Source organism: Mustela nigripes, chromosome 4, assembly GCF_022355385.1.
Source record: "Mustela nigripes isolate SB6536 chromosome 4, MUSNIG.SB6536, whole genome shotgun sequence".
Lineage (NCBI taxonomy): Eukaryota > Metazoa > Chordata > Mammalia > Carnivora > Mustelidae > Mustela > Mustela nigripes.
The window spans coordinates 186,093,664-186,112,079 of NC_081560.1; the positions used below are offsets into that span (position 1 = coordinate 186,093,664).

Below are 18,416 nucleotides of genomic sequence, written 5' to 3' on the forward strand. Positions count from 1 at the left end.
GCTGTGCCCCGATGACAGAAAACATCCCAAGGGCTCAGTCACAATAACGTTTCACTTTGTCATCAAATCGCGGAGCTGGAAACCTGTCTGCCAGACTCCATGGTGGGGGAGGAGAGAAGGGACGAAGCAAGGCAGCAACAGGAGAGGCTGGGAACCGTCAGCCACCGCCTCACCGTTATGTGGTTGAAGACACGAGGGTGAAGAGTGGCTGCTCGGAGGCCGCACAGCCAGCGACCTCCCCCCTGCTCGTCCCGGACACTCTTCCCTGCCAGGAGCTCTGTGCCAGGAGCGCCCGCTTCCTTGAACAATCCCCCAGAAATTAGTCACAAGTAAAAAGGGCAGGAGGAATATGTCAAGCCGGTCGTAAGACTGTGTCACGCCCTTGTGACCCACCGGGCTCTAGCGGGGGAATTAAGACGGAGTTTCCTGCGAGCAGAAAGCCAAAATCAATTGCTTAATTTGGAAGGATATAAAGTCCACCCTTGGAATCCTTGAACCAAAATCTCGGGCTTCCAGATCTCGGCTCTGAGTAACGGGACAGGCCCTGGAATTGCCAAAATGAACCCAGTCCTGGTGGCAGGAAGAGCCAAAGCCGGAAACGGGTGCGGTGGGCTGGGCCGGCCGGCTGGTGTCCTGTGTTAGGAGGACCGCAGGATCCAGATGTTGACGCCGCACCCCTGGAGGAGCCCACACGGCTTCTCGGCCCCGCAGGCAGCTGCTCCTGGGGTCAAGCAGGGGTGGAGTGACAAGGGTCGGGCCCGGCTCCCCAGTTGGTCCCATTACTGGGGACGTCACGCACCTCCAATGGCACAGCAGGCACATTTAACACGGAGCCAGAGTTTTTCTGGCTGTGTTGCTTTCGCCCCACTAATAAATAACTCATCACAGCTGATGTAGCCCTTAAGTGTGCCAGGGTGACGGTGGGAGGAGGTGGTGGGGGACACCGGCTTGTGCGGTCAGGGGCCACCATTCTCACAGCCCAGGTGTCCTGTGTCCTGCCCCAGAGAGGAACCGGCGGAGCCCGGGGGTGGCCTCGGGCCAAGAGAACTCACCTGGCAGTCTTGGCAGCACAGCCCATGGGCACACACGGCGTCCGGCTTCAGGGTGCACGTGCTGGCGTTGCAGCAAACATTCAGACATCCCTGCAGAGGGGAGTGGGCTCTGTGTGACATGGCCGCAGGTCGTAGGGGACAACTACTCACAGAAGGCGGGACCCATAAAGGGAAGGAAGAACCAGAGGGCCTGGCCCTTGAGCTGAAAACCAGCGTGGCCAAGAGTGACTTCATCTGTGACAAAGCCCAGTCTCTGGGAAGTGCTTCTGAATGGATGGGGTGAGCCGCCAGGAAGAGTCCGTGGCCCTCAGTGCCTCTGGCGGGGGGTGAGGGCAGGGAGCCTGCAGGAAGCCTGGCTACCGCGTCGGGCCAAGCTCGAAGATGTGGCAGGTCTCCCCACAGCGAACTCTATCGGGATCACCAGCAAGCTTGGAGCTGACTTAGAAACACACAGAGACGTGCATCAACGGAACTCTTTCAAAGACTGGCCCTCTTCATCTGGAGCACGCCGGCAGGGCGTGAAGTCCCCCGGTTGTGTTCAGACCACCGTTCCCTGCGATCCCACCAAATGCTGTAGCCAAGACTCCTGCTCGGCCCAACAAGGCACCTTGCAGGTCGGAAATGCACAATGACCTAGATCACCGGAAGGTCCTGTGCCCGCTGATTTGCAAGGGATTTAAACAGTTAGATCAAATACTACTTGCATTGTTCTCTCTGAAATGAGAGAAAACCTCCGTTGCCAAGCTGTTCTTCATAAGTACCTGCTTTTTTTTTTTTTTTTTCTAACAAAAACCCTACAGGGCATGGACATCTTTGCTTAGCTGTCTACAAAAGCTCTACGCATAGTGCCTAGGGTAAGCATGAAGTCCTAGGACTTTAGGACATCCCAATAACCTGGACTTCACGCATTTTAGAAGAAATTGAATTATCAGAAGGAAGTGGTCAGGGGCACCTGGGTGGCTCAGAGGGTTAAGCCTCTGCCTTTGGCTCGGGCCACGGTCTCAGGGTCCTGGGATCAAGCCCTGCATCAGGCTCTCTGGTCAGCGGGGAGCCTGCTTCCCCTTCTCTCTATCTGCCTCTCTGCCTACTTGTGATCTCACCTGTCAAATAAATAAATAAATCTTTAAAAAATACAAAGAAGGAAGAGGCCATAGGGTCTTTGGATTAATTTATCAATGTCCTTCTATTTATTATATGACATGAGCAGAAGAATGTATACACTATTAGCTAGAGGGAAGCCAACCATGTACTGTTTTAAGAGTAAAGTCGTTTAGTCCTGAAAACCATCTTCTGCAAATAAGTTTATTGTTAGGATTATAAACACAATTAACAACATTTTGTTGATAATCCAGAAGGTTTAGGACTATCCTAGATCTCTGAACTGTAACCTGCATAAGACTGTGAATTATGCTCTCATGTGGTGTTTATCATTTGCCCCTGTTACACATACATCCAGAGTTATTAAATTTTAAATTCGTTCAAGGACTTTATAAACATCCGGAGTATATAACATATACAGTAAGATAAAAGTGCCAACCAGAAGTCATAGCTGTAATTTTCAAGACAGCAAGGGTTTCTAACTCATGGACTTACAATCTTACAATATTTAGGAAGTGGGTGTTTTTTTTTTTTTTTTAAAGGAGTCAACTGATTGCATTCCTGATCAGTGTCATCAAATATACAGCAGTGTCATGCTGCACATTAAGGTCTAAATGGCTCTACTGACACACTAACCCAATCACAAATTTCCCCGAGCTTCTAAGTTAAATCAGCCCTCTGAAAACTGGATCCTAAGATTCGTTGAGAACTACCTCCCCCCACCTCCGATCAAACCACCAGATACTATAAGCAGCCGCTCAAATGGAAACGCAGCCAAGCGGCATGGCTTTGACTTCAAAGGGGATTGATAATGTGAGAAAGATAACTAAGTTTAATGGATATTTGCAGGCTACTGGCATTCTATTGACTTTAAACAAGGAGACAGGGCTGCTTTCCCAACCCTGTTAGCCAGATGAAGGAGTGAGTTGTCAGGACATCCTTATGGTGGATGTAAATCCATGCCCTGCACGGAAGGCTTCAGCAGCCACTTGCCTTTGTCGCAACCCAGGATCTCTTTCCTCCACAGGACTGTACTTATCAGAAGAGAAACATTCTTCCTCTGCTGATACACGTATTATCCTAGCACTCAATAGCAAAGTTCAACAGAGCCAATGAACACTAGGTCTCCAAAGGAAAAAAAGAATAATGAAGCCATTAGAGGACGCTGCAAAGACCCCGTCATTCTCGGTTTGGGGGCGGTGGACCCGGTTCTTCACTGCAGCGCACTGGGGTGTCTACGGTGCTGCTTCTTGAAAACAGTGGAGGTTATTTCTGGGAGCAAGGGGGCAGAAGCCGGGTCCACTTGTGAGCTGGGGAAGTTGTTCTGATCCCATTTGCTCGCTGATGTGGTGAGACACCAAGTCCCTCTATGGGTGAGGGGGTACGTGGGCCAAGAGAAGCACGGGGGTAACAAGTACTTCCAGTGCCTGAGCATTGGGGATGGACACAAAGAGCCCCGGTGAACTGAGCCCAGCTGTGGCTGTAAGTTCTGGCCGCAGCGGTCTGGAAACTGGGTACTGTGGGTTGCTACAGTGTTAGACGCAGTTTGAAACGCAGAAACTGTAGCACTGCAAATCGAAGCAAAAGTCTCGTCCATGACTTTGAAAGAGTTCTTGGACAAGAGGATTTTGGATGAGGAGAATGCCAGTTCTCTTCAAATATCAAGAAATTACCCTGTGAAGTAAGGACCCTAACCCCAGACATATCCAGTTGGGAACTCTGTGCAGGTGGAATGAGGCTCTCCACGAGGAAGGAGTCGGATTTGATCAGCGCTGCCCTGCGATACCGCATCCTGCCTGGAGAGACGGTAGGCACCCTCCCAAAGCCGATCGCCTCCTCGATGGAGGTGACGTTGAGGGTCACGGCCGTGGCTGGCCAGTTGCGGGCACTCAAACATTTGCTGACGTGCTGGTGGTGGGGGCGGCGGTGGTCCTGGGGCCGGTTGACGGGGATGACAGTGGTTATGGCAGGGTGATACGGGACGGTGGCCATGGCGGTGACGGGGAGGGTGGCAGCAGGGCCGGTGTTGGTACCGGAATGTGGAGCAAGTGACTGCTGATGGTCATTCTAGACCTGAGAGTTCATGACTCTAAGAAGAGCTGTCGAATTTACTTAGATTAAACAAGCAATTACGAGGAGTTCAAATCAAAGACAAACCATTTGAAGTCCACATGGCCTCTCCTGAGAACCACGGGTAATTTAAACTAATTTTGTTTTTCTTCTTCAGGTAATTAGCAAAATCCCTATGGAATTTCCCCTTTGCATGCCCCATCCCATGAGAGTTTCAAGTGCTCCTCCACTAATCTGAAGAAGAGTTTCTACAGCCCCATGCATGAGGTCTTGCTCCGGCACAGCCATCCCCCCCAGCACCTGGTGACCACAATTCCTGCTGCTCTGGACCAGAGCTGCTCTCAGAGATGAATCCCGGGTTTGGAAAGGGCACACAGCATTTGATGGGACCAGCCCTACCAACCCCATCCCCTGGTACTTATTCACTCCTGACCTTCTTGCAGAAATGGCCAGACTGAGCCCCAGATGGGTCCCACTGGTTTGCGAAACCACAGAGACTGGGAGATTAAGCAGATAAAGGAGATTCTACAACCAGTTGCCTGTCTGATAAACCCAGGAATCCAAGGTTTCTGTACCTTTCCTTCCACCCCAGCACCCCCTTTCAGAGCAGCTCTCCCAAACATGCTCTTCCTGAGCCCTCGCCAAGCCTGTCTGTCCATCCAGTGAAGCCCGCCTTGAACCCGTCTGCCATTCCAGCTGGCATCAGCTCTCAGGGAGGGGATCCCACATGCAGAAATCTTGCAATACAAACAGCTCGCTTTGATTTATTCTAAACACAACCTCCTCCGAGCTTCCAGGAGGCACTTGCTTTTACCAGGAGGTCTCACTGTATCCCGTCTCTTTCCTTCTCAAGATCATTCAGAGATTAGAAAGTGGCTGTTATAATTTTTACATTGATTAACTTTATCTTGGGCCCTACAGAAACAAGAAATTTTCTTGACATTGGCTGGGAAACAGGGTTAAGTAAGCCCTTTGCTGGATAAATCTGTTTCCTGCTTTGGCTTATTGCTTCTGAAAGCTAACGAGGGAGGAGGCAGAAGCCCAGAGCCTCGGCTCGTGCATACAAAGGTGGCCGTGCATCAGGCAGAGATGTAACGGGGGGAGGAGGGGGGCTCTTGGTTCAAAATGAATGTTGCTTATTCAAATTCCCCTCTGGTCCCTCGCCTTACAAAGAGAAAGAAATGATGCTTATTAGCCATCTGAGGCTAGCATTCCTAAGCTTGCTTCTCTGTTAAACTCAAAGCTAAATGCTTCTCCATTGTTCTTGTCCTCAGCTCCCCTCACTTACATGGTATCCTTCAACACAGAAGATTCTTTAACATTGCCAACCAGAGCCGCCATTGTCACAATTCAAGAGTGCTACCTTGGCTTGTGTGGCTGCTCGAGGTGGCCGTTTAGGACTTTGCCCCCTGAGTTTCTAGCACTTCCGTTCCGCAGCATCCTTCTTCCACACACACACTGCTTTGTGAGCCCGGGGCGAGTCTCTTACCTCAGGCTCCCCGCAGTCACACTCCTCTCCTTGTTCCACGTAGCCGTTCCCACACTTCTGGCCCCCAAAAGACTGCTTCACTTCCGGCAGGTTGAAGAGGCACATCCCCACGCCCTTCTCCAGGCTGACCTCCAGGTCCTTCTTGCTACAGCTGCTGAACACCATGGGGAACGGGAACCTGTGGAAAGAGCTGGAACAGTCAGCTGTCAAGGCACAGGGCGGGCAGGTGTTCATGGCACCCGCCGACGACACCTGCCCACATGTCCATTGTTCGTCCCCAGGAACAAAGGCTTAACAACCTTGCACAAAATGAGGCTCAATCTGCTAAGATCACGATCTGAGCAGAAACCAAGAGTTGGACGCTTAACTGACTGAACCACCCAGTTGCCCCAAGCAAGCTATTTTTGAATGACAAGCAAATAGAGAATATCTGAAGTTATACTTAACTCAATGGCCCTTCCTCCAATAAACAGTAATCAGTGAGTTAAAATGATTACAAATCTCCAAAGGGAATTTGATGGCACCAAATATTAGATTCCTCTGATACAATACAATTCGAATTGACGTATATTTTAAAATGTTTCCATCTAAACAGCCACTGGTTGCAGAATGTCCAGTGAACGGTTGAGGTCTTGGCTTAAGGAGTCAAAGATCGGTTCATTTATCTTGATGAAAAATGTGCCAATGGACCAGGAACGAGGTATAGAAGCGGCTCCCAGCACGGTGTCAAGAACCCACGGACAGGATGTATCTATCAGCCCAGTGATTACTAAGATGGCGATTTCTTCAATTCAGTCACAAGGAAAAGAATGACATCAGGAAGATGCTTGGCACAGCCAAGCTCATCACCCTACTTCCTAGGTGCCAACTCTGCCTCTGAGCTTTGGGTGACAGCAGAATTAAAGTTTTTGGGTAGTGTGTTCACTACTCTTTCATGGTATCACTTACCCACTTCGTTACTCAAGAAGGAGTCTCCAAGAGTCTATGATAATCCAAGCTCTGAGGAGGATCCCAAATATGGTTGGAGCCCTTCCCACTGTCCCCCTGTAGGGCCTTTGCCAAGGGAGGTACGGGACACACCTATGCCCCACACCACCTCTCTATCCATAGAAATAAAACATGGATGCATATTTACATATACATAAAATATACCATGCATGCTTATCCATATAACATAGGATTCATATAAAAATTATAATTATATTCGGTTAACATATCTACATATTTTCAAAAATAACTATATATTGAGAACCTTCTTTAAGCTGGGTGGCATACTGGGTGCTTTCTCGGTAATATTTCTTTCTCCTTTTTATACTTTTTTTCTTTTGGACTTAAAACTTCCAAGCAATCCAATGAGACACGTAGGACTGTTCTCATTTTGCCAGCAAGGCGAAGGGTTGCTTTGTGAGTTTACAGTTAGGGGATGGAAGACCCTGGATTTGATTCCAAGTTCAGTTATTTCAAAACCCATTTTCCTCATGACGGAGGTCCGTGCGCACTGCATTACCTGGAGGGGATGGCCAGAACATGGCCAGTGATCAATACACCCTTGATGTGCTAATTTAAACATGAAGGACATAACCTCCCGCTGCCCACCATATGCCTGGATCGGTATTTCTCCAAGTGTGGTCCTCGCATCAGCATCACTTGGAAACCTACTGGAAACGCGAATGCCCATGCCCCACCCAGACCTACTGATTCAGAAGAACTCAGGGTTGGGGCCCAGCAACCTGTGTTTTAATAAGCCCTCCAGGTGATAGAGGTACAATTCACATAACAGAGTCCTCCATTTAAAAGAATGCCATGTAGTAGCTGCTACAACATTTGTAATATTGTACCACTGTCCCTACTAGTAGTTCCAGAACATTTATTTTCCTGAGCCCTCAAACCAACCCCATACCCATTAAGCCATCACTTCTCATTCCCTCCTCCCACAGTCCCTGTCAACCACCAACCTGCTTTCTGTCTCTTTGGATTTGCCTGTTCTGGACATTTCATAGAAATGTAATCATGCAAGGTGACCTTTTATATCTGGCTATTTTCACTTAGCATAATGTTTTCAAGGTTCATCCATGCTCTGGCATTATTTATCAAAATTAAGGTTTGAGAACAACAGACCTAGATTTAAAACTGAGAGGTCATACAGGTAATAGGGATAAACCCACATCTACTTGGGTCAGAAAATAAGAAATACAATCTAGGTGCATCAAAGGTCACCTTCCATGCACTCAAATTAGAAATTGTTCTGTTTTACACCATGGTTCCATTCTCTAAGGGAAAAAAGCCCAAATGTACAGCATTTTGAAAACATTATGTACTTTTAGGAAGATGCTAAAAAATTCCATGGGTATCTACCTGTCTTTTAAAGCCAAATTAAAATCATGAATACATTTTCGGATATCCTTCAGTGTTGCACCAGAATGACGAACCAATCATCACTATATACTAATTAAAGTGCCACGGAAGGTTCTGGTCATGGAACACGAGGTTTCTGTCTGAAGCAAGTTCCTTCCTCTCGCTTCCAACTCCGCAGTGTGGGAATTCTGCCTGCCTTTGGTTGGTTCTGTTCCTGCCTCATGGGGGAGCCGTGTTCCCCGCAGCACAGATGAAAACAGCACTACATTGGGCTACATTGTTGCCCATACCATGGGAGGTCTTCTGTAGCCCAGGGTCAGTGGCTTACAAAGACAAGCTTCAGTTCCTTCCAGAGCTTTCGGGAAGCTCATCATGAAGTGCTTTTTAACACTTCTCGTAAATTATGCCAAATATGTCAGGAGAGCTGCTAATTGAATGGACATATAGCGAGGAGAGAGGGGTGCAAAGCAATAAGACGGGCACATTATTTGGAAAAGAAGGCCTTCTGCAAGACACCTGTCCTCCACACGAGAGTGCTTCCCAGCGATTCTACGTCGGACCCAGAAAAACTGCTGCCTTCGGCTCACGGGCAGACACCACACGGAGTGACCTTCCCCTGCTCAGACGTGACCTCTGCTGTTACATCTTCCTCTGCCTCAAGTTTTTCACTACCAAGGGCACTTGGGAGCAAATTCACCACACAGAGTGCAAGGTCAGAAATAAAACGTGGACAAAACAGGCAGCTGCAGACATGGGGGGAAAAACAAAACACAAAACCCACTTTTCGAAAGAGGAACACCGCTTAAGGCTTCTCACTGTAAATGTTACCCAGCTTCCTACTGTAGCCGTCACAAAGCTGCCAAGTAAAACATTATTAGGGGTTACTTTTACTTTGACAAATGTGGTCAGAAAATTCTTTGCTTGCAGGTGCCTATTGTGCATTTCCCTGCTATATTCGTGGGGAGAACCACACTAAGCCAATTTATCAGCCCTGACCGTAGAAGTCGGCAGTTATCTGCCTTGCGAAAGCTCTCCGGGTATTATCCGGAGACAATGGCTCTTCTTGTTGGAAACGAGGCAGCCGGGGAAAGCAGGTGTGACCGGGCTGGACTGAGGGGGAAGGGAGGGGACTGTGCGCCAGGTTTCCTGAGACGTCCTCGCTTCTAATAAATGTGGGTTGGGTCCCAGTGTCCGGGTTCCCAGCTCCGAGCTCTGGGGGTGACATCAGTCTGTGCTGACTGCAGGAAAGACACAGAAGTGACCCGAGGAAGGAGGGGAAGGGGCCTGCACAGCTGCTAGGAACCCCTTGGAGGTGACACAACCGTGTGACAGGAAAAGCCAGCATCGCAGGAAGTTGGGACAGATGGGAAGCCTTCCAGATTTGCTTAAATCGATTGGAAAAGAAAAAAACCACAACCACCGCCTCACTTCTCCCACAGCTGATAAATGATTAAGGCATAGCTGGTTCTAGAAAATGTGGTGCCGACATTCTGCTTCCTGCTGGTCTCTTTTTGCAGACTAGAGTGGAGTTTTACTTCCTCCTGACAGGAGAAGTGACATACTCGGCAGGCCTGGGGGTGGGGGCGCATGTTGCACGGAGCCGGGAGAAAAATCCGAAGTGGAAGACGGAGTCTGAGCACCCCATCGATCACAACTAAAGCCACGTTTTAAAACTGAGCCTCTTTTTCGCATCTGTAGGAACGGGGTACCACAACTACTTTACATGCCACGGGTCAGGGTCAGTGAGCTTCCGACAGAAGTGGGGCGAGCCTCCACTTACCTTCGGAGCACGCGGAGAGTCTGGGTGCCGTGTTCATAGGAAGCAGCTGTGTATTTCTTTTTAGAATCGCTGCTTTGCTACTTCAAATTACTGACTACAAGTGCCTTGTACATTCAAGGACCTAGAAGCATTTCGACAGGATGCAGAATTTATCCTAATTGTGGCCCAAACATAGCAATCTTTAGACTTTAAAACCACAAGTACATGTCAGCTTGAGAGGAAAATGACTCAGGAGGCCAAGAGATAGGAGGCAGTTAAGTATGCTCCCTCAATTAAATGCATACACAGTGTGAAAGGAGTGAAAAGACCCAGCTCCAGAATGGAAGGGCTGGGTTTTCTCTCACTCCACCGGAGCAGGGACTGAGGGGCAGCAACAAACGAAGACGCACTTGGACCCCTTTTACCCGCCGCACTCGGCCGCGGACCCTGGAGGCTCCTTCCGAGGCTTTCCCGAAGCTCGGGTCACGGGAGCACCCTCTCCCCGGTCCTCTGACCCTGCCCTCCACAGCCCAGGCCAGGCCCGAACATAGCACACCTGGCCCCCGTGCTCAGGGAACATCTCATGACTCATTCTGGAGCATTCCCTCCACAACGAGCCCGAAGACCTATTTTTCAAAAACAACGCATTAGTTAACAGTTCAGAGCTGCTGCCTCCGCGTTCCTCCTCCCTCTCGGAGTGCAAACCCGGCGTGGCTATCAGCGCCCCTTCCTAGCCGAGCCCGAGGCCTGTGTACAGCAAGTGGGTGCAGGAGGTCACCGATAACCTGGTCAAGTTTCAGACCAAAGATTCTAGGACCGTCTTCAAAAAAACCCAAACCTTTAGTTTTCTCACAGTTGTGCCCAGGACTGAAAACTCGATCAGCGAGTCTGGAATCGAGGGAGCAAGAAGGCGGTGCTGTGGGGACCGGCCTGGTCTCCGGCCGCCTGACGGGATGGAGGTGCCGCTCAGGGAGGTCGGCCCGTTGCAAGCGTTCTCCCCCCCCACCGCCCCGGTCAGGGGTAATGAGCATAGATACGAATGGTCAGCGAGCCCGCGCTGTGGGCAGGGGCCCCGGGGGCCTTCTCGCTCACCCATACCCCCACGAGTCAGATTACATCGTTTCTATTTTGCAGAGAGGGACACGAGGCTCTGAGAGCTTATGTACCTCTGCACGTCACCTCAGGTCACAGAACACAGTTCTCTGACCTGATGTCCCATGTTCTGCACGGGCAGCCCACCTTGCCTCCAAGGCAGTCAGGAGGCCTGGGGAGCGGCTTCTAGAAGTTACTCCCAGGGCGGGGGCCTCGAGGCAGTCTCAAGCAGGACCTGGAACAGATGACTGAGCCAGGACCATCAGCACGCATGGATAGGTAGCTGTCCTGAGGCCTGGGCTCCCTGAAGTCAGGTAGAGGAGGAAGCAAAACCCCAAGATCCTGCACGTTACCCCAAACGTACCTTCAGGGACCTCCCTGAACGTCTTTGGTATAATGGGAAGCAGAGGCCTCGTCTTGGGATTTATCGAGAAGGCACACGCCTGGGGGAGGCGGGGAGCCTGCTCCGGCCCCAACAAGCTGTGGGCAGAGGAAGGAAGAGCTCTTCCACCTGGAAAGCAGCATGGCTCTGCTGGGAGACCCTGCCAGGTTGTGTGGATGGGGGCGGAAGTGACCCTGAGTCTGCCTTCTGCCCACCCGTGGGGGCATGGGGCACGACCCTGAGAACCCCGGCTCGTGCGCCAGAACGAAACCCGGGGTGACCGAAAGGAATTCCTCCTGTCAGCTCCAGGAACAGAAAGTGACTGCATTAGGGCCAAAGGCTGACCCAGTGGGCCTACCAGATGGGCCGCAGAAGGCGAAAGAAAGCACAAGGCCAGGAGCAAATGATCAAAAAACGTCCTTAGTAGGACATTTCCATTGTTAATAGCAAACACCTGGGATTCAGAAGGAAGCCATCTGCGGCACATTATAATTCATGTTTTTACATGTGAACTTTGACCTCTGCTCCTCCTCCCTGGAAAACAATTAAAGCACAAATGTAATTTCCTAGAATTTTTAATAAGGAAAGAGGCCAACTGCGCTCCACCAGTCCGTTGAGAGGTACAGGGGAGATCTCTGGACGTTTCCAGAAATCAGACCTCTCACTTCTGTGTGCTGATGGCGGTTTCCTCCTGAATCCAGGCCTGCCGAGGTGGGGGGGCTCAAGGCAGGGGACCTGGCCCATCAGAGACTGTCTCAGGTGAGTTTCTCAGCTTCATTGTAAGAAAAGGCCCCTGTCTCTGCGTGGGGCTCATCAGGGACTGAGCTCTGGCAGATGCAAACAGACCCCGAGGTGAGTCGGGGCAGGATGCATGCCGGAGAGAACGCTGGCCTCTTCGCGCCGGAGCAGTCAGACCTTCCCGTCGTGGCAGGCAGATTTTGCCAGTCGCTGCTGCCTCTTAGAGTCTGTCACGGGGAAGCCACTTTGAATCAATTATGGTAGAAGAAGTAGTCATGCCGGATACCTCCAAGCCACCCCGCCAGGACTGAAGCTTGAGTCCTGTCCTTGTCCCACTGAGCTCCCGACACTGGGCCCGCCCCGGCTCCACCCCACCCTGCACCCCTGCACCCAGTGATTTGGAACCGAAGTTTCCTTCGCTCAGACACCCATGGGGAGGCACCGAGGAACGGGCTGAGAACCAGAAGCTGTGGGCTGACATCTGGAGTCTGATCCACACTACCTATGGGCCGGTAGGCTCCCCAAATCTCGGTTTTCTCCTCTGTAAAATGGAGATGATTATATTGTTCTTTTCTCATAGGCGCGACTGAATGAGGAAGGAGATAAGAAAGTTCTCTGCAGACCAGGGAGTGGTCTGTGAAGTCTATAGGGCCTTCCTCTTGCCACGACTTTCAGATTTTATATTTCTGAGCCCTCTCCTCCCACTGCAGCTAAGTCAAGCAAAGGCTTTCAGGAGAAGCCGCTTTGAGAAGAACTTCACTTTTTGGAAGCGAATTGCTCCTGCCACCCTGCTCTCCAGAGTACGTCGGAAAAAGCAGCAGTGGACTCCGTCACTATTCACCGCCCATTTCCCTGGGGGTTCTCGGCTCTTACTCTAAAATAGACAGCCATCTCAGAGCCTTCTCTCCAGAGGTTCAGCCATTATACAAAAGGGGAAAGACGGCCTCACTCTGCGTATATCTGACTGTGCGGCGATCACCGTCCGTCCGTCCGTCCGTCCGTCCGTCATTCCACCCGCCATTCTTGATTCATCCACTGACCCATCCATCCTTCTCCCAGCCGTCCACCGGTCCTTCCGTCCACAACCACGATCCCTTCTCCCACTGTCCTTGCTTCTGTCCCTTTGTCACGATCCACTCATCCAAGCACCCGTCCTTCCAGCAATCCAGCCTTTCGTTCAGGAAGTACTTACTGCACCTCACCACGTGCCAGGCACTGTTTTAGGGGCTGGGACCTGGGCAAGGGCAAAATACACAGAGTTTCTGACCTAGCGGAGCTTGAGGTGGGTTCTGCTGGATATCGTTGATGGCAGAGAGGCCTAAGCGTTTACCCTTGACCTCACCCTGGAGCCTCCGTGCCGTATGACCTGGGGAGCGGAGGAGGCCACGGGTGTGTGTCTGTGTGCGTAGGAGGGGGAGGGAAGCATTGGCAGAGTTTCAGCTATAATGTTTTCACACATGTTCTACCACAAATAAAATGCTGGGTTAACGAGCAATGACAGGACATAATTCTTTGCTGTTGTAACATAAGTTGAAGGGAGTCTGACGAACTAAATGTTTTAAAATTGGGGCAGCTCGCCTGCCTCCCAGAAGTCATCCAGGGACATTGATCTGTACCGAGAAGGCTTCAGTCCTCACACGAAACCCAAACATGGCTGGGGCCGTGTCCCTGTGGCAAACCCAGAAACAGGCTGAATGGCCCAGTTCCCCACCACTTGTCCTCAACCTTAATGCATACAGCCCAGCAAGGAGGTCCCTCGAAGCCTCCCTCTGGAAGGTGAGCATGCTTACCTCTGACCATTACCCCAGGACACATGCCCTCTCCTCTTCCTGATGCTTAGCTGCTGCAAATTTTTATTTGAGGGAAGTCATAGCAAAGTGGGAAGGCAGGGGCTCAGTCGCACCCGGCGACTCAGCCTTCTGTCCTGGAACTTCCGGTTGGGAAGTTTTGGAAAATGTAGGCAGTTCATTCAACTTTCTGAGCCCCAGCTCTCTTCTCTTTAAAACAGACATAGCCATACGCACAGTTTACTGGGTAGTACCCAGTAATACCCACATGGTTTACGAACGCACTAGGACACTGGAATGCAATCCTCTAGGGGCAAAGTCATTGGCATTTCCCCCAAACTGGGTTATTTAAGAAGCAGGGGCTATGCCGACGGAGCTCTCCAGCTTGACCTCTCTGTTTTGTGTCTAGCTTAAGAGAGGAGGAGGATTCTACTATGCCCTTGGGCAGTGACTTTCAGTATTGGGGTACTGCATTAAATGTAGCCAAATGCCCATATTTTCAGAGAGTACCAGCTGTTGACATAGAGAGGAGTAAGAACGTTCTCTGTATCGGTGTGCTCTCTTGAACTCTTTTCAAGAATCTCTCCTGCCAGTTCCTTTCCCCACTATGATAATGTCAGGATATAGCCAACAGAATAACTCTGGCTGGATAATTAAGCCGATTCTGAGCAGCAGTGTTTAATTGTTACTAGAGTCCCTCCTTCTGTCCCTTCCTTGGATAAAGATTTCCATTCCCCACCCCCTACACTTTGAAGACTGATGCAAAGCTTTTCTTTAACCTTTCACTGAAAAAAAGAAATAATCATCTTTAAATCAAGAGTTAATATGGGAAAATGATTTCCCACAAATCCGTTCTTTTTTTTTTTTTTTTTAAGTTTTAAAGATTTTTTATTTATTTGTCAGAGAGAGAGAGAGGGAGAGAGAGCGAACACAGGCAGAGGCAGAGGGAGAAGCAGACTCCCTGCCAAGCAAGGAGCCTGATGTGGGACTCGATCCCAGGAAGCTGGGATCATGACCTGAGCCAAAGGCAGCTGCTTAACCAACTGAGCCACCCAGGTGTCCCACGAATCTGTTCTTTTAAAATCCCCTTATGATAAATGTATTTCATGATCTCTGTTCCTCAGCGTTCAAAAGAGGGGGGTGAGTTTTAATTATGTGTATTTTGCACTCTTCAAGAATGCGAGGTCTACAAAGAGTACAGACTCCCCGAATACATCTAATTTCTATCTATTCCTAATCACATCCCAAACTCTGAGGAATCTTCCACTGAAAAGCTCCCTTTAGTTCCTTGAAACACATTTTCAGATAGAGGTCTTCTCAAGCAGAAAACCAGTTTTCCAGTAATGTGAGCTAGAAAACCTTGGGCAGCCTGCCCAACCCCATTCAGTTCGTCAGGGCTCAGGCCGGACTGAGTTCCTGGATGTCTTCCCTGCCCGCCATCCCTTTCAATGTTTTGCTCCTTGTTCATGATGAATTACCGTGGTTTTTAAGTGTGAATTGGTATAATGGTTATGTCAAAAAATGTCTCCTTATCTTGCAGCAGCAATACTTATCGGTGAGATGCTATGAAATCCAGGACCATGTAAAGAGACTAGATTAGGTGACCCTGCAGGGAGCCTCATGGCCCCAAAAATGTCCCCCGGCAGAGTTCTGAGGTTCTAGCACATAGTCAGCACGGTTTACTTGCCTGTCGTCCCACCACAGTATGAGTTTCCAGAAGCTTCCTGCCTTCTGTGTCTGTGCCCTCACTCTGCTCCCCAGGACTTGGCACACAGGGGCACAGTAAATACGAGCTGAGTAAATGAGTGGTTTTGTGATGACTGGTTGCCTAACCCCACTTCCTGCAGTGGGCTGGTCCTGAGTCAGAGGCAGGCCTGATGTCTTCTTAGTTTTCATCAGAGAAGGCTGAACCTGTGCTCCGCGTCCAGACAGCTGTGTAGCAAGTAGGTATGTAACAAATGTTTCCTGAGTTGAACTCAATGGGACTGAATGAACCGACGATACCAACCTTGGAGGACACAGCGTGGCGATGCTTCCAGCTTAAACGTGCATCTTTGATCCAGTTGGAGATGTTACTCCTGAATGTCCAACCTCGTCTTAATGTAAACTATTTACACCACTTGAAGAGTGAGGGGGTGAGGGGCCATCGTCCTCTGATTTCCTTCACCTGTGTTATCCTGGGCGCACAACACGCTGCTCTCTGTTCTCTGATGGCAGCCGCGGAACATTCTTTGCTCAGAGCCATTTGCCAGTCTGGACAAAACAAACCCAAACAGCTCCAAACCCCTAATCTTAGCATCAGCCTGAAAACTATGCAGTAATTCCTTTCAGACGCACACACAAACACACACACTCATGCACACACGGAGTGCGAGAGGGCTCTTCCACGGCTCTTTGAAGTGGAGGCCTTAAAGGATGCTTACTGTAGGGACAGCAAAGTGAACTCCTTTGTACATCACGTATGCAAGGCTGGAGAAGCGAGGGTGTTGGCGGGGGGAGTGCTCTGCCCCATGTGCTGAAGCAAGACCCTTGTAACTGACTTCCAAATGCCTATTAATTACACAAAAATAGAACTAGAATTTATAGCCTATCACTTTGGTGTCTTTTTTTTTTTTTTTTTTAATAAGAAGCACACCCTGCCTTTTTAAAATAGACACAAACCCCTTAATTTGGCAAGCGATCCTAGCTTGGACACTGGTGATCTTAGAAGGGAAGAAAGCTTGAAAGGTTAGGTCAGATCAGATTACTGCCCTGCCTTAAACCCTCCAAGGACTTCTCACTACCCTGGAGACAAAACCTCCTTCCAACCTTGTGGACCGCGCTTTGCTTGCTCCTACTCCTCCCAACCCTCCTTCTCTCCAGCAGCACCAGCAACCTGTGCCCCCCAGGCCCCACCCCCATACTGACCCAGCCCCCAACAAGCCCCTGGCCTGCTGTCAGCACCGCCCCCACATCTCCTCCGCCCAAAACCAGGTCCGCCCCGGCCCTTGCAGGCTCTCTGACCCGCCCTTCCTTTTGGTCTTCACTTCAAGGTCACCTCCAAGAGAGTTCCTCCCCAAGCCCCTAATTCAAGTGGGGCCCCTCGCCCATGTGTTTCCTTTCCATCCTCTTTGTGTCTTTCAAAGCTCTTTAACCTGCGATTTTCAAAGTACCGTTTTTCAAGTCTGTCCTCGCCCAGAGAGTACAAGTTCCACGAGGCGAGAAGAATGTCCTGTTGCTGGCCGTCACCCCCACTTCTACGAGAGCGTGTGAAACCTCACAGCTGCGGGTTAGCGCGTGTCCCAGACTCAGCCTCCTCCCCCCCACAGCAGGCTCCCTTCCTCCAGCTCTTCCCAACAGAGGACTTCCCGCAAAAAAATAAAGGAAGCCCCAAGAGCACTTTTTGAATGCCAGCACTGCTTCCTGGGGATCCGCTCTGGAAGTGACATTTACAATGATGCTAAACATCTTTTTCTGCACGTGTTCAAACGATTCACATTTTTCTTACTCCCTTAAGTGTGGCTTCATCCGCCACGCTTTTAGTCCCAATGCTCCAAGCAGCTGACGAGCCAGTGGACCCCAGAGTCTAACTCCCACTCGAACCCCCAGATACTGCTTTTGCCCAAGACTGCTTTCCAAGGCAGGTCTTCACGTGAACTACGGGAAGACAACACAAGCTCATGCACGCTTCCAGACCTTTCCAGGCGTCGCGGTCATTAACGGTACGACCTGTCAGGAAGCCCCTCGGACCATCCCTGCAAGGTGCTGCTGACCTCCCGCCGCCGCCTTGAAGCGGGCGTGGGCACCAGCGTGGTTCTCCCCGGGCATCGGGTCCCATCTGTCAATGACGGGCAGGTGCGGAAGGTTCTGGAGTTCGGATTCTGGGAAGTCTCGATAAAGAAGACACAAGGCGTGCTAAAGGCTATGCTTTCTTCCTTGCCACCATCTAGAATCGGATCCTTCTGATTTGGGGAGACCTGAATATCACGAGAGCAATCTGGATTCACCTCTTTTTGGGTCCCCTTCGAGGCTAAGACTTGAGCAACATTTTGAACGTTTGCTGCTTATGCCTGAAGCCAGGAGTACGGAGGAAGTTGGGGGAAGACGGGCGTCTGGTCTACACCGAGCTGTGCACACTGAGACTGTGGGTGCATTGCTCAGTGACTGTTCTGTGGCACTGGCAGTGCTTCCAGCAACTCCGAACAGGGGTTCTGGAAGAGGCCCTCCACGATTTAGACCCCGCAAGCTAAGTAACAACAGTACTGGCGCTGCTGTGTATTTGTGGAGTGATTTACAATTTACAAAGACATGTGATCTCATTTAATCCACTCACCCCTCTCGAGGGGACCCCACGAGGTAAGGGAGAGACCACATTGGGATAATATGGCAGATTAAAAGCAGCCTGGAAGTTCTGCAGTGGGTGATGGATGGCTGAGGGTTGCCTGGGCGGCCTGACCTCCCCCTCGCTGTGGGTTTTTGTGATTAATTCACCCACTTGCTTAGGAAGTTTCTTTCCATCTGAGAAAATTAAAAACACCACTCTCTGGATGGGAATGTGAGATCATAAATGAGAACCAAATAGAAAAGGTTTACACAAAAGCACAAACTCAGCAAA

At 50.3% G+C, this 18,416-nt stretch overlaps 1 protein-coding gene across 3 annotated transcripts in view; it reads right to left on the reverse strand.

Moving 5' to 3' along the window:
• Window positions 1–18,416, reverse strand: part of ADAM12 (ADAM metallopeptidase domain 12) — a 335,028-nt gene that overhangs the window by 49,378 nt on the left and 267,234 nt on the right. For all 3 annotated transcript variants that reach the window (XM_059398802.1, XM_059398803.1, XM_059398804.1), the window contains exons 12-13: window positions 5,710–5,887; window positions 1,053–1,142 (exon numbers count right to left, since the gene is read on the reverse strand). In XM_059398802.1, coding sequence (XP_059254785.1) covers window positions 1,053–1,142; window positions 5,710–5,887 — 268 coding nt within the window. The remainder of the gene's footprint in view (window positions 1–1,052; window positions 1,143–5,709; window positions 5,888–18,416) is intronic.